This window comes from Castor canadensis, chromosome 6 (assembly GCF_047511655.1).
Source record: "Castor canadensis chromosome 6, mCasCan1.hap1v2, whole genome shotgun sequence".
Classification (NCBI taxonomy): Eukaryota; Metazoa; Chordata; class Mammalia; order Rodentia; family Castoridae; genus Castor; species Castor canadensis.
Window position 1 is genome coordinate 16,313,598 of NC_133391.1, and position 16,328 is coordinate 16,329,925.

Below are 16,328 nucleotides of genomic sequence, written 5' to 3' on the forward strand. Positions count from 1 at the left end.
ATGTTTGTCACCCGTACTAGTACCAACTCAAAATGGATCAAGGACCTAAATATCAGACCTGAAACTCTGAAGTTAGTACAGAAAAGAGCAGGAAACACTCTGGAAGCAATATGTATAGGCAAGGACTTCCTCAATAGAACCCCAGCAGCTCAGCAACTAAAAGAAAGGATGAACAAATGGGACTGCATAAAATAAAAAGCTTCTGTTCATCAAAAGAAATGGTCTCTAAACTGAAGAGACCACCCACAGAGTGGGAGAAAATATTTGCCAGCTACACATCAGACAAAGGACTGATAACCAGAATATACAAGGAGCTCAAAAAATTAAACTCTCCCAAAATCAATGAACCAATTCTATACAATATATAATGTAATATGTAATATTATAAATGATATAACATCTAATTTATGAATTAAACTTTATCGCAGAGATGCATATATATACAGGAGACACACACACTCTCACACACACTCACACACATTCCTACACATGGTCACAGATGCTGCTGGGTGTTACCTGTGGCTTCAGATGTCCCCGGGGCTCTGATCCCTGTCCCCAAGGAAAAGGTGTGACTGCTGCTTATACAAAGAGTAAGAATGGACTTTTCTGGAAGCCCTTAAATCTTAGCAAACTAACTCTCTCATCACAGGCCACCTGATTTTAATTAAAAATGCTAGCTAGCCATTTCATGCAGTCCACTTATTTGGGTAAGAGAATCAAAGCACACAACTTTCCTAGTTCCTAAACAGAGGAATTGGCGAGGATTTTTCTTACATAGGAAACATTTTTCTCTGAAATGCGTGCTTTACCTCAGTTCTTCAGATCTGTCTCTAAAATACAAAGCAAGGTCACATCAGGCCGGCACAGACCTGGTAAGTCACAGTTAGTCACGGTTGCGAGGACACCCAGGGACGGATCACACAGTGGGGTCCCCGATAAAGCAGCTCCATCCCAAACCAGAAAACAGATGTCCACAGCTGCGCTCTGGGGCTGGCGTGGCCTTCGTCCACCATATGGCAGGACTCATTAGCATTCTCTCAAGGGCTCACGGGAGAGCCAGGCCCTTGCAGCTATTCTGCAAGCCACACACACAACTCCCCACCACGACCTTGGTCCTGTCCCTCGCCTCTGGCTCCTGCCACCCAGTCTATACATCATGTTTTATCTGAGTCCCAAAACCTCACCTCTCTGGACACCATGTCTGGAATTGAACTGTCTTCCAGAGGAAAAAAGTGTCGTGCTGACAAAAGGGCCCCTTCTGGACCTTTAACCAAAACAGGATGCAACATCAGGAGGTTCACAGCTGGTTTGGGATGACCTAACGCAGCTGAGCATGCTGGTGTATTCCTGTAATCCCAGCTGCTTGGGAAGCAGATGCAGGAGGATTGCAAGTTTGCAGGCAGCTCGGGCAAAGTTAGCAAGACTCTATCTCAAAAACAAAATGGAAAAAAAAAAAGACTGGGTCGTGGCTCAACTGGTAGAGCAAGCACAAAGACTGAGTTCAAAACCCAGTACTGCCAAAAAAAAAAAAGACGAAGGGAGGGAGAGGAAAGAGCTGTCTAATTGTCCCACCAGCCAGGCCTCCACCCCACAAGGTTATCACAGTCCTAAAACCACCATGGGAGCTCTGTGAAATGTGACTGAAAAGCCCTGATCAAGCTCAGATCACCACTCCTCTGGTGTAAAGCGACACTCGAACCCAGGTCCCTGGATGCAAAGTTGAGGGGCGGGTCTGCCTTACCGTCCATGTCCAGCCTCTGCATGATGATGGCGAGCTCCACCTCGCTCGGCATGTACCCCAGGGAGCGCATGGCCATGCCCAGCTCCTGCTTGGAGATGAAGCCGTTCCCATCTCGGTCCAGGACACGGAAGGCCTCTCGGATTTCTAGAAAGAAAGGCAGAGGAAGCTCACTGCATTGGCACGGTTGGCGAGTGACCACAGGTAACCGCTTCTCAGGCAGTGAGTGTTTAAAATGATTCGATTGGATCGAAGAAAGGCCGAAAGAAAAACAAGAGGGCCAGGTGCCAGTGGCTCACGCCTGTAATCCCGGCTACTCAGGAGGCAGAGATCAGGAGGTTTGTGGTTCAAAGCCAGCCTGGCAAACAGTTTGTTAAACCCTCTCTCAAAAAAATACCAAATATAAAAAAGAGCTGGCAGAGTAGCTCAAGTGGAAGAGCACCTGCCTGGCAAGCGTGAGGCCCTGAGTTCAAACCCCAGTGCCCCCAAAAAACAAAAGCAAAAGAAAAAGAGGAAGGAAAGAAAAAAAAAAGTGAGAGAAGGGAGGGGCAGGAGGGAAGGGAGAGGGAGGGAAAACAGAGGCCCATCCTAAAAAGAACATATAACAGGTGCAATAGCCTACGATCCCAGCAGAAAATGTGTCAGTCAAGAGACAGTTCTGAGCCAGATGAGAAGTGGGTTCCATCCGTGAGGAGAAAACGGTCTCGCCAGCCCCCGGGAGGGGAGAATGAGATTCCCCTTTGCAGGCAGATTTTAGGTTCCTGCTGCTGCAGGCACCGCTCAGAACACTCTTCCACTTCATAGAGGATGGGAGTTACGAATCCCGCTGGTTTTGTCTCATTCCTCTAATTCACAGTGTTTTACGCTGACACATCAGCCTCTGATCAATAAGTGTCATGACGCTCCAAAGACATCTTTAATCACTTTCTCTGGGTCTGGCAGAGAACCGGACTGTGCTGTCAGTGAGACCCAATGCACACGGCAGGTGATCTGCCAGCCTCTTCCCACAGCCTCCGTCCCTCCTCCAGAGTCCCCGACAGGGGCTGGGCATTTCCTGCCTGCTGCAAGACGCATCTTGGGGAATTTGAGGTCACGCCCTATCTGAGCACCCCAATAAACCCAGCACAAGCCTAGGTATGACAGTTGTCCAAAATCTACCATGCCACTCCACAGGCACGGACGGCTTACTATGAGAGAAGGACATTAAGTGCCACCAAGAAATGACAGTGATCCACTAGGCATTCCTGTTCTCTCCTCAGTGCCAAACCCCAGCCAGGTCAGTAAAATACACACAGAAGTTTGGTGTTCAAACTCATGTTAGACACTTGGCCTTAATCCATTTACTTACTAACTCTTTAACTATCTGAGGATGCTCCCAGCAAAGGACAGGCTGTTTGTATCCATGTCCTGTGGCCACTGTAACAAACGACCTAGTGGCTTACAGCAACAGAAATCTATTCCGTCACAGTTTGGATCAGAAGTCCAAAATCAGCATCGCTCTAGATCAAAATCAAGGTGGTGCTCCTCCTAGAGGCTGTAGGGAGAGATGCAGTCTTGGCCTCTTCCAGCTCCTGGCAGAGGTCACATTCCTTGGCTTGTGGCGGCATCACTCCAGCTCTGCCATCCCTCTTCTGTCTGCAGTCTCCCTCGGCCTCCCTCTTGTATGAACACTCGAGTTTGTATTTGGGGACTGCCAAGGTCATCATCAAGGATAATCTCTCCTTCTCAAGATCATTTATTCAATCACATTCTCAAAGACATCTTTCCAAGGTAATATTTACAAATTCAAGACATTAGGACTCAGTATCTTTTTTTTTTGTGGTACTAGGGTTTGAACTCAGGGACTCATGCTTGTTAGGTGGTCCACCACTTGCACTACTCCACTAAGCCTGTTTTTGTGATGGGTTTTTTTTGACATAGGGTCTGAAGAACTATTTTCCCGGGCTGGTCTCGAACCACGATCCTCCTGATCTCTGCCTCCTGAGTAGCTGGGATTACAGGCGGAGCCACAGGTGCCTGGGTGGACTTAATATATTTGAAAGCTACTTTTCAGATGACTGTGCTATCCCTTCCTCTTTGCTTGCCAAAGTCATGTCCATCCTTCAAGGCCATGTATTTCACAGAGATGTCTTTTCTCAGCATACCCAACTTCCCTTCCTTTCTACAGAGCATTCCGGTCACGTGACATGTGACATCTAGAAAAACGGTAAGTGCATAGAAACTGTGGCTCCTCCTCCAGCTGCATGTTCTTGACGAGTTCCCTCACCTTGGCTTATTTCCCACCCACATGCTGAAGGAAGGTGCTAAGGAAGAGTCTGAATTGATCTGGACACAAAGCAGTACACATTTATTACCAATTGTCAGCATGAGTCCAGCCTCCTGAATGCTTTCTGGGAAGAAGTGTGGGCTCCAACAGGGAGAAGACCAGCCCTGGACTGGTGACCCAGGCTCCTCGCCAGGTGGAATAGCTAATTAGGGCCACAGCCAGACCACAGGCTCCAGTTCTCCCAAGTGTGAAATAAGCTACACTGGCTACAAAGACCCCCGGTCCTACCAGCCGTCCCTCTGTGCACCTGCAGACTTCGTCAGAAGCCTTTCCTGGAACGGGAAGTGTGCACTCTGCGTACCTTGTAAAGCTGCTCGGCCCCCTTCTCTGTCCTTCCACTGTTAGAATGAAAGCGAATTTTACTCCAGTCCAAACCAAAAAAATTTTGTCTGTGTTTTTGGCCTTTTCTCATCAACAAAACATGCCAGGAGTCCTGAATGCTGCCATATGTTTCTCCGACCTGGTCCCAGGTGTCCTTGAAAAAGCTTAAAGCCACTGCTCAGCTGAAGGTCACAGCAAATAACACTCAGGGGCACCATGGCCTCACACAATCTGGGACCCCCAGAGGCTGGAGACAGGAGGACACAGCAGCAGGGTGTCCTGAAGGACCACAAGGATGCTGCGTCCTGCTCTGTCCAGCAACCAAGGCCAGACATCCCCCAAGCCTCAATTTTCCCACCTGAAAAATTGGGTTAGGTTTGATCATCTTCTCGACTCTGTAGGAGGGTTTTAACTTGGGGCTGGGACAAACCTTGAAATAGGAGAAAATGTCAGATAGGGCCAGGGTCACTGAGTCGTGAGTGGTCAGTTGCATGGTGAGCCTTTGTCCCCTCCTTCCCTGGATCACGACTTCCCAAGACATCATCCATGTCCATCCCTTCCGATTCTATCCTGATCCCTCATCAGCAGACAGGGCGGATCCCTCTTGGTGGCAGAGCCTGGTTGTGTGCCTGTGGTCTCCCTGTACACCCCAGACCTCACCATGAACTTTGGCCTGTGTCCTTACCCTGGATGTCCCCAGAGGAACTTGATAGAGGACCACAGGTCAGTAGGTCAAAGCTGTCCTGTGTTGGCATGGAGTATCTGCACCTGGCTTCTAGGTAAAGCATGTCGGTGTGTGTGTGTGTGTGTGTGTGTGTGTCTGTCTGTCTGTCTGTCTGTCTGTCTGCATAAGTACTTACTAGCTTCATTTTCTTTCAAAATAGCAGAGAAGGGGCAGAAGCAAGGCCCCCAAACTAGAAATCCACAATGGAGAGTCTGCAGATGTCATTTCTTAGAGTAAAGGAAATCCCAGACAAACCGGAGGCTTATAGGAAGGAAATGGGTCCGGCAGTCTGGCAGAGAGACATGATGTGTGGCTGGCTTTATGTTTAATGGCAGAACAGGGGGTAAAACTACTCCCATACAACCAGACCCCTCTGCCCTGGGCTGGGGGAGGACAGCTGGCAACCCAAGTGGGCTTAGGTCACTTTTCCATCCTTGGACAGGGGACCATAGATCCAGTCTCCAGAAACAGGCTGGTGAGAATGTGTGCTTTTCAGCCTGAAGTCCTTTGCTTCAGAGCCACGTGAGCCCATCACACTGGTGGTCTGTCACTCCGTGTCCCTTCTCAGTCACTGCAACACGCAACTCCTTTCTCAGGCATCAGATGAAGTTCAGACACTAGACAGAGTCAGTAACAGTTGGCGAACATTTGGGGGCTGGAAGAATCAGCTGAAATTTATGGCACTAATTTATAAGTCTGAGTCAGTAATGAAGAACAATTTGTCCTATCTGGATCCCCTGTTAGGTGCAAAATCCACATACTCTTCACAGAAGTGTGTCCTTAGGATGACGTGAGTTTTAAGTACATTAGGTCCAAGTGTGGCAATTCTGTCACCTCCAAGATGCCTTTGTGGGCCAAAGAAGGGGCATGTGCAACGGTGATGGGAGCCTGTGTGATTGTCATTGTGTAGTGACTGAGAGGAGACACAGTAAGATGCAGCTGCTGAGAGAGGGAATCCAGTCTCTGCCTAGGGAACTGTCCAGAATCCAAAGAGGCTGGGTGTGGTGGCTCACACCTGCAATCCCAGCTACTCAGGAGGCAGAGGAAGAAAGATCAGGGTGTGAAGCCAGCATGTGACTCTGTACCTGACAAAGGGCTGGGTGTATGGCTTAAGTGGCCGAGCATTTGCCTGAGCAAGGGACAGGCCCTGAGTTCAACACCCCAGTACTGCCAAACAACAAAGAAGTCAGCAATGAAGAAAAATGATTTTTGCAAGCTCGATGCCTGTTAGCTACAAAATCCACTTATTCTCCACAGAAGTATATTTCTAGGAAGAATTTTTTTTTTTTTTGTAATACTAAGGTTTGAACTCAGGGCCTCGCACTTGCCAGGCAGGTGCTGTACCACTGGAGCCACACCTCCAGCCCAATGCTGTGGGTTTTAATTGGTAATTAAGTGATGAGTCTGTTAACAAAAAAGATGAACTTTGCTGGTGCCTATCATTGAGAAATCTCAACACTGGGGAGAGATACACTCACTGAGTTAGACTTAGCCAAGAAATTATTAAAAACCAGCTCAAATGCCCAGGAAAGCATGAGGTACAAACCTGGAGGTCTTTATTCAGAGGAAATAATAGGGAGGGACTGATTAAACAATTAAAGAAATTTGGAAGAGTGTCCACCTTCTCTAAGAAAGGTAAAACATGAATATTTGGACATGATTAACACAAGCATTCATTCAACAAACAGTTGCTGTTTGCTTGTTACATGTCAGAGGCTGTGCCCTGATAGTTAGCAAAAGAAACTCCCAGCTTGAAAATCTACTACTCTAGAGAGAGAGGCAGAGAGGTGACTGAAGTTCAAAAGCAAGAGTGACAGGAGCAAAAATTCAAGAATCCCACAGACGTCCGTTTGACGGAGAGACACTGCAGAAAGGTTGCTGGAGGTCACACTTGAATCTTTTCTTTTCAATGTTGGGCTGGGGGGATGTGGCTCAAGAAGTAGAGCCTTTGCCCAGCAAGTGTGAGGTCCTGAGTTCAAACCCCAGTACCTCCAAAAACAAAACAAAAAAATTTTAAGGCCAAGTAGTTAAAGAGAATGTGCCTACGATATTGTCTACACAGTGGGTAGAGAAAGGAGAAACACAGGTCAGTGAGGGAGGAGTGAGACAAAATTGTGAAGGGTCTTTGGAGTCCCTGGCCTCTACCCTGCAAGCCAGGCATTGGCAAAGGACGGCCTGTGCTCAACTCTGGCCCGCCACCTTGTTTTTATAAATAACACCCTTGCTGGGTCATTTGCACGCTGTGTGCTTGGTTGTTGTTGGCTGTCTACGGATGGGTGTTACACAGGTAGAATGAATAACTGTGACAAGGACCTTGGCCCACAGAGACCAAAATATTTATACTCTGGCCTTTTACAGTTGAAGTCTGTGACCCTTGACGCAGGTCACAGTGATTTTTAAATCGAACTTTTAAACCAGGGCCTCTGATATCCAGGTGGCTGAGTCTTGAGTAATGACAGCAGGGACGGTCATGTTTGAAGTTTATGGCTGAGTCCTCACGGGACAGGGGGTCCTGGAGGAAGGTGGAGGGTTCTAGCGGCTCAGGTGTCTGAGTTTGGAAGGGGGAGAATTTGAAGAAAGTGCTGGAGATTTTATTCACGTGATGGGCAAGCAGTGACTAGACCAGCAGAGAGTTGGGAGGGAAATGAAGGCTTTCAGGGAGGGAAGGAGCGAGGTTGGGGCCACACTGAGTATAGACATCCAAGTGACACCCAGGTGGACCCTTCCAGGGAGGAGTTGGCTAGAATTCGGAGATAGGTGACCCTGAAAATATGACAAAAATGGGGAATGGGGAAGTAAAATGGTGACAATTGCTCACAAAATGCTGGGAGTAAGCACAAATGAGTTCCAACTTCATTATTAGCCAGCCCAAAATACAGCCAACTGATCTCCGTAGTTAGAGAACACAGAGGCCAGGGCTCAGACAGCAAGCGGCCAGGGCCTGGAGAAGGGACGTGAGCCAGGGAGGGGGCTGAGGACATAAACAGAGCTGGGATCCTCCTGCCCTTCGAGGGGGCCCACCTGGGACAGGCCACATGGGTGGGGAGGGAGACAGCTCAGCTTTGCACAACTCTCTTGTCTGACCTAGCTGAGGTCCCTGGCACATTTTCTAAAGGATTCTGGGATCCTCGTCCCTAGGATCGTCTCAATAAATGCTCATTTGTTGTGTTTCTACCTCAGGCTCGGATTCTACATGAAGGCTGACTCCACAGAGCCATGGGACAGGCCCCCGGCCAGGAGGACACAGAGCCTGCATTTGCTTCTGTTTGTTTAGATGGAATCTTGTTCTCACAATGGATTTTAGGAGGCTTAAAAGAATGTAAGATTCAGCCCCAGGGAGCTGGAGGAGAGAAAGGAAACACCAGGAGAGGAGAGGAGAAGGAGGCGAGCTTTCAGAGAGCCTAGGAGGAGGCTGAGGATTGGAGTCAATGTCAAGGAGGCCATTCAGAGAGTGGGGGGGGGGAAGGGGACTGATCTGGGGGCTCTGGGTACCTGTTAGGAGGAGCCCTGCAGAGGGACAGGCTGGCAATAGTGACTGTCTCTACCTGAGATCAGAACCATAGCACTAACCAGTTAAATCCCAGGCACTTACAAACAGCCTCTGCTGGCGGGCACCATGGCTCATGTCTGTAATCCCAGCTACTTGGGAGGGAGGAGATTGGAAGAGTGATGGTTCAAGGTCAGGCCAGGGGGATAATTTTTGTGAGACCCATTTCAACCAATAAATCTGGTGTGCTGGCACAGGATTGTTATCGTGAGTTACATAGGCAGCACAGGGAGGAAGGTCACTGTCCAGGCTGAAATGTGAGACACTATTTGAAAAGCAGCTAAAACAAAATAGGCTGAGGTGTGTGCAAGGCTCTGAGTTCAAATCCCAGTGCTACAAAATGGAAGGAAGGAGGGAGGGAGGGAGGGAGGAAGGAAGGAAGGAAGGAAAAGAAGAATGTTTCAGAAATTTACAGGTGATAAAATTATACCAACAAAGACAAGCAAGTATCTGAGTACATGAAATTAATCGTTTCTTTCTTAAGCTAGGGTGGCACAAGACAGTGGAAAGCTATGGCATGAGTACATGGTTAAGACTAGAACAGTCACCTGGCGTGGTGGTGCACAGCTGTAATCCCAGCACTTGAGCTGAGGCAGGAGGACTGTGAGTTGCAGGTCAGCCTGAGCTTATACAGAGAGACTGTGTCAAACTACCCTCCCACCAAAAAAAAAAATAAAAGTGACTCTGTTCCCAAATTTCACATCCCAACAGATGAAGCTGAATTGACTTTATCATGCCAGCTAGGTTAAGCCTAATGGAAAATCCCCCAACAGCAAATGAACAAATCAAATTAGAACAGAAATTGGCTGTCCTGGCCAGACATGGGCTGGATGCCCCTGGCAGGGCTGAAAGGAAATTGGTAGATTAGACTTGAATATTCATGAGGTGGGAGGGGCCGGAGGGTCTTTATGCAAAACAGCACAACACAAAACTCTCAGGGCCAGGCCCTGTGGACAGATGGTGGGGGTGGACACAGCAGTTGCTGTCAGCAGTGGTTCTGGGTCACACTGTGGAGACAGGGACAGCTGAACCTCTGGAGGATCCCAGCATGTCCCCCTCTTGAAAGACCCGAGCCAGCTGTGCCCAGGACACACTACGTTCTCGAGTATATAAAGCAGAGTCATCTGTCATCACCATCAGTCACAACCCTGCCAACACTTTAGGGCATTTTATCTCTAACTGTTGAACACGCCAGCATTCGTAACTGTGTTGGGATTGTGTTTTCTAGATAGTTCTGTATTATTCATTTTCACTTTCATTTCAATCTGCTGTTTGTTGACTGAGTCTTAAAGACTCCACCATTGCTGGCTAATTGGATTCCAAAAGGCGGCTCTAGCAAAATCAATTTCAACCAAACTCCTAGTGCGGAATTTTTGAATAATGACTAATTTTTAAGATCAGAGAAAAACAGCATCTGATAAAAGAAAGCCAATTTGTGGATTTAGCATGGATGTGCAGGCCAGAACAAAGTCCAAAACCCAAAAACAAACCAGAGACAAACAGAACCCAGAGAGGTGAGAGGGACCACCCAGCAAAACTCCTGACAGCCATGAGGTATTCAGCTACCCTTATTTTTTTTTTTTTTGCAGGGGGAGGATTGGGATTTGAACTTGGGGCTTCACTGTTTGAGCCACACCTGCAGTCCATTTTGCTCTGGTTATTTTGGAGATAGGGTCTCCAGAACTATTTGCCTGGGCTGGCCTTGATCCTTGATTCTCCCAACTTCAGCCTCCCAAGTAGCTGGGATTACAGGTGTGAGCCACCGTGCCACCAACAGATTAGTCTCTTTTACCAAGGTCCTGTGCTTCTTTTGGGGAATGAGTCTAAATTCCTAAACACCTTTCCTCTTTACACTGGCAAAGACTCTCCTGCACTGAACTTAGCCCTATTCTGGGCTAAGCCCCATCCTTGCCAGGCCAGCACAGCCCACTTTTAGCAAGAATTTTCCAAGTCGCTTTACAGAGAACCCCCACCTTCCAGAACTTCTGGGCATCTTCATCTCTCCCACTGCCCCAGAAGATGGTTTCATCGCCTTCAGAAAGAGTCCTCATACATGGACGGAGCCAGAATCCTCCCCGGAACTGATGTCTCCTCTGGGGAATTGCTCACTGGTGGACCCCACCCTCTCCTCGACTATAAAACCCTCTCCCCTATGCTGTCCTCAGTGTCATGAACCATGATCACAAAAGTTCCTGAGTGAAATGTTTTTGAGGGCTGGGGAAGTAGCTCAGGGTTAGAGCACTTGTCTGGCATGTGTGAGGCTCTGAGTTTGATCTCCAGCACTGAGAGAGAAAAGAATAGCCTGTAATCCCAGCTACTCAGGAGGAAGGCAGAGATTTGGGAGGATCATGATTTGGGGCCAAAATGTTAGTGGGACCCCCCCCCAACCAACAAGCCAGGTGTGGTAGTACATGCTTATAATCCCAGCTATACAGGAGGCCACAGAAGGACTCCAGTCTGAGGCTGGACCCAAAGGAAAACATAAGACCATACAATAGGGCTGGGGGAGGGGCTCAAGTGGTGGAGCACCTGCCCAGCAAACGCAGGGCCCTGAGTTCAAACTCCAGTGCCAAAATGAACACTTTGAAATATGGTGTGACACACTCCAATATTTTATTCTATATCTTTATTTTCTTCTTTTGTTTATTAATGAACATTCCAGTCTGTGAAGATAAAGTCCCTACCCAGGAAAGGTTCAGCTCCTACGCTTTCAAGAAGCATGGGCTCACCCATGTCATGACTCTCTCAGGGACACACACTCAGTGTCACCGTGACTCTCGGGCAAATGGCGTTCTCTTTCCCACCTTGGGCTCTCCAGCTGGTCCTGGGCCCCCCAGTTCTCCCCCAGAGCAAAGCTGTCCTGCAGCATGGCTCCCTGGGGAACACGCTGTTCCCCTCCTTCACCTGCCACCCACCTCAGCACAACTGTCTGCAAACACCCACCCTTCCGTGTCCCCAGAGGGAGGTCAGTCTCAAGGCACAGAGAAAGGTCTTTGGAAAGCTCCCCAAATGTTAAAATACAGCACCTGCTGAGGAACAGACATGGTCCTTGCCAGTGTAAAACCTCCCGGCTGTGTGTTCCTCCAGCCCCAAGCCACCTCCTCTCCACTTCATCTGTGACAACTCAGCCACAATGAGGGAGGGGACAGAGGCAGGCAGCATCATTCTGCCATGAGCACCTACCAGTGTTACAGACAAATGCAAGTAAAAATAAGGGGACAGTGATGGTCACACATACTGAATTGAGTGTCACTCACTCATCAAACTAGCAGCACCTTAGATCAAGACATCCTGAGTGTCTAAGACAGAGCCCAGAAGACTCCTAGCTGCCCATGAAACAAACCAACCAAAAATCTGCTCATAATAAATTCATCAGCCCAATAATTCATAGCATGGAGACTCAGGGAAAAAATGACAAATGCTAGAAGTTGTAGGAATCAGTTCTAGTCCAAAAAAAAAGAATTCCCTCGTGCTGTGTGATTTTTCCGTTTTAACTGGGGTCCACCTTCCCTCACGTGCAAGGGCACACAAGAACCCAGTCCAGATCTCATTTCTAACTTTTCTCAGGAACAGAATAACCCTGGGGGTTGCCTGCCTATAAAAAAGGCAACCAGGTGAAATTTAAGATGACTTGAGGATCGAGTGTAGAAAATGAAGGTGCAGACGGAAAGAACGAAGTTATGTCATTTGCAGGAAAATGGAAAGATCATCATATAAAAGAAATAAACCAGACTGAGAAAGAAAAATGTCACCTGTTTTTTCTCATATGCGACTCTGAATGTAAAAAGTAAGAACATAAAAATAAAAGGGGGGAGCTATTTAGGGGGTCCAGAGGAGGGGAAAAGAAGGGGTACAGAGGTGGGAAGAATGCAGCTGAGGTATATTGCATACGAAAAGTCACATGAAATCCATTCTTCAAAATTTGCTGCTGGAGACGTGGCTCAGATGGTACAGCACCTGCCCAGCAAGCACGAGGCCCTGGGGTCAAATCCTAGGACAGCCAAAGAGGTTTGCAAGAAAGTTATTTAAAAGGGGGGTTGTTGAGGGAAGGGGAGGATGAAAAAGAGTACTGGAGGGAGAATAGGATCGCAGTATGTTTTATACGTGGATAGAAGCACGCATTTTGCACCGTTAATAAGTGTGAATACAATAGGAAAGAAGAGGCAGAGTAGACCTGGCTCACACTCACACCCCTGGATCAGCATGGTCCTGCACGCCACCCCATCTCCGCCCTGCTAGGTTATTTGTGACTCCATCTTGCCTCTGTGATAATTGATAAAGGACCTGGATATGGAGCCAGTTGTCCTCCACCGCCAGCTGCATAAATACCCCATTATCAAACTGAACCAATTTTTCTGCAGAAAATGACCAACTCTCTCATTTTGTCTTAATACACTGGTTCTCCAGCGAAATAAGTGTGCACCTTTGAAAAGCCGGTTTTCAAAGACTCACGCCAGCACAGGCTTCATAAATAAATCTGCGGTCAGTCAACGCAGGCTGACCTCATCCCGCCTGCCAATATTAAAAGAGAGTAATAATTGCTTTAGGAATTCGGCCCAGACACTTAACCCGCAAGGAATCACAAGAGCTGCATGCACACACGCACACACGTGCACCCCACCCCTGAGCTCCCCAAGAGCATCCTGCCTGGACGCCAAGGAGGAAGCCAAGGCTCCCAGGTCCCCGTGCATTTTTCGGACACGCAGGTGAGCAGCGTGATCCAGGTAACGTTGCAAGGCCACTGGAGAACAGAGGGTTTGCAGCACACAGCGGCTCTCATGTGTAGGAAAGTCAGGGGTGCTGCAGGCTGCCAGTGTCCACTGCACCCCACCCAAAAGTCACTTTGGAGAAACTGAGAGTGAGAAGAAATTAAAGCAATCGTAACTAGGCAGTGAAAGAAGGCGTTGCTAAATAAGAACTGAAGGCAAATGGGTACCTGTGAGCAATGAAAGTGTTGGTCTAGCAAGGTGAGGGCCTGGGTTCCCTCCCCAGCTCCACAGAGAAAAGCAGGGAGGGGGGAGGAGGGGGAGGAGAAAAGAAGAAGGAGAAGGAGAAGAAGAGGAAGAGGAGGAAGAGGAGGAGGAGGAGGAGGAGGAAGGAAGAAGGAAGACAGAAGAAGAAGGTCTCTCTCTGTGTTGGTGTCCTGGGATTTTCTCCACCTTATCCATCTTCCAGTCTCTGGCCATGCAGTGCTGAAGCAGTCACCGGCAAGGGGACTGAAGTAAGACTGCTTTAGGGTCATGGACACCCAAGGTTTGGGGCCATTGCAGGAGGTCTCTGACCCCCAGCTGTGTAGGCAGCCTGGCCCCTGCTGGTGCTGGACCAGTGGGCACATTCCTCCAAGAAGCATCATGGGGCAATTGATTTCTTGAAGATTCAAGTCCAATCACTTAGACACAGAAAATACAAAAGGACAGAGCTGGAGAATATTCTCGCTCTGTCCCTTTCTCCAAAGGATGGTCCCAAAAGTGTTTCTAGACACCCCACCTGCAGACACCCTGCATAGCTGAGACATCATGGGACAATGACCTCCCTGCACCTGCTCTCCGTCCCTCCCTCTCTCACTTCTCCTGGCACTCAGTCCTGCCACTGTCGCTTGGCACTTACCCAGAGACCTTGGCCCTGAGCCTGGCTCAGGCTATGCCTCCCAGGCCTGCAAACCTGGGATCTGTAAATTCTTTCCCCTCCCGTCTGTAGGATCTGAGCCTGACTTATTCTTTCTCTCCTCTCTCTTTTTTGGTACATACGGAAAAGCCTAGATATACTGATATACCGAACCCCTGTAAGCCCTCAGCTAACTATAACAAATCTTAACACTGCCATTTTGATTTAATTTTGAAAAGGGAAAAGAAAGGAGATGACAAAAACACAAGTGAGGCTGTCTCCCTGGTCGCCTTCCTCTCTCTGCCCAGAGAAGCATCGCCCTGGATTCGGTGCATATCAGTCCCATCCTCACCTTCTCATCACACATGTGTTGTCAAAAAATATTTCAAACATCAGAATCTAGAAAAGAGAACTGTATAATAAACATATTTACCTAGCCCAGTTTGTCAAATATACAATTATACCACATTTCTTTGGGTCGTTCTTTAATGATCTGCTGTAGAAGGATCATTTATGCACCAGAGTGTGAGGGCTTTACAGGATCACTTCCCTCTCCTCCCATCCCAACAGAACCATCGTGAATTCTTCTTTTTTTTTTTTTTGTGACAGTACTGAGATATAAACTCAGGGCTTCACACTTGCTAGGCAGCGCTCTACCATTTGAGCCACTCCTCCAGCTCCACCACCATGATTTCAGTGTTCATTCTTGCCTTGACTTTTAATCTTTATTCTAATTAAATACATGCATACGTGTGTGTGTATGTCTTCATATATAAAAATATATATACAAACATGCATGCTAACATACAATACATATGTAAATATAAGTATAAAAACATTTATAAATATAAATAAATTTATGTATAAATATATAGTTGTATAAATATATGTGTATACTAACTAGAGTTCATTTGTTAATTACTGCAGAATATGCATGTCAGATTGATTGAAATATAGGTTGCTGTCAACATTTTATAAAAAGGTTATATAAATATATATTTATTTATGAATTTTTACATATATCTACTTGTTACGTATAGATAAATAATACCTTTGCTTTATATATTTAAATATAAATATGTATATATACCATATATATTAATTAGAGTTTATACACACAAACATATATAAATACTAGTGTTATATATAGCTGTATATATACTAGTTACATATAATTACATATATACCTAGTTATGTATGTATACTAGCTTGTTAACTGCTGTATAGTATTCCATGTGTATTAGATTGATGCATAGTTTGCTGATCATTTTGCTATAAACGCTACCCACAGTAATTACATATGCAGCCTGCACAGACAGTGTCTCTCTAGCACCTGCACGGCCACTAAGAAGCTGGTGGGGACAGAGCAAAGTCAGGTGAGAAGCCCCTGGACCCGCTCCTGCTGGGTGTGCCAATTCCACTCCTGGTCATCTCTGTCTGGGTCTTGGTGGGCCTGGCAGTGAGAGGGGTCTCTCCCAGGCAACCTCACCACCATGATCCCCTGAGGGGGCTTAACAACATGTAAAATGTGTATAACTTATCATCCAGTGGAAAAATAAGTTAAGTTGTGTGACCGTCACTTGAGTGAGATTGTTCCAAAAGGATCCAGAGCAGCCCTAGGGGCCACTGTTAACAAGGAGGGAGGGAGAAAAGGAGGGAGGGAGGGAGAAAGGGAGGGAGGGAGGGAGGGAGGGAGATCAGAAAGGCCCTTGCTTACAGGACAATACCAATAAATGTGGACGGAACAGTGTAAAAGTCACCACATGGGTGACACACAGCCACACACGATGACTGCTATGCTAATTACGCCAGGCAGGAATGAAAGTTTGGTGAGGGTCACCGTGCTTACAGACTGGCCAGGTGCTGCTCCACAAACACTCCTTATGTACACGCGGGGGTGAGGGAAGTGCTTGAACTCAGGCTGAGACCAAGTGTACAGAGGCAAAAGAGTCACTTGACACCCGGTCAAAGTTCACGTCACCAGCAAAGGGACAAGTCACCACTATATGCCACATTACTGGAAGCCACGAGAAAGACTACTCATCGTCACTTGCAAGACACTTCCAGC

At 47.5% G+C, this 16,328-nt stretch overlaps 1 protein-coding gene across 1 annotated transcript in view; it reads right to left on the bottom strand.

The window, feature by feature from the left end:
* Caln1 (calneuron 1) overlaps window positions 1-16,328 on the bottom strand; it is a 306,904-nt gene that overhangs the window by 170,327 nt on the left and 120,249 nt on the right. The window contains exon 3 of the mRNA XM_074075771.1: window positions 1,742-1,885. Coding sequence (XP_073931872.1) covers window positions 1,742-1,885 — 144 coding nt within the window. The remainder of the gene's footprint in view (window positions 1-1,741; window positions 1,886-16,328) is intronic.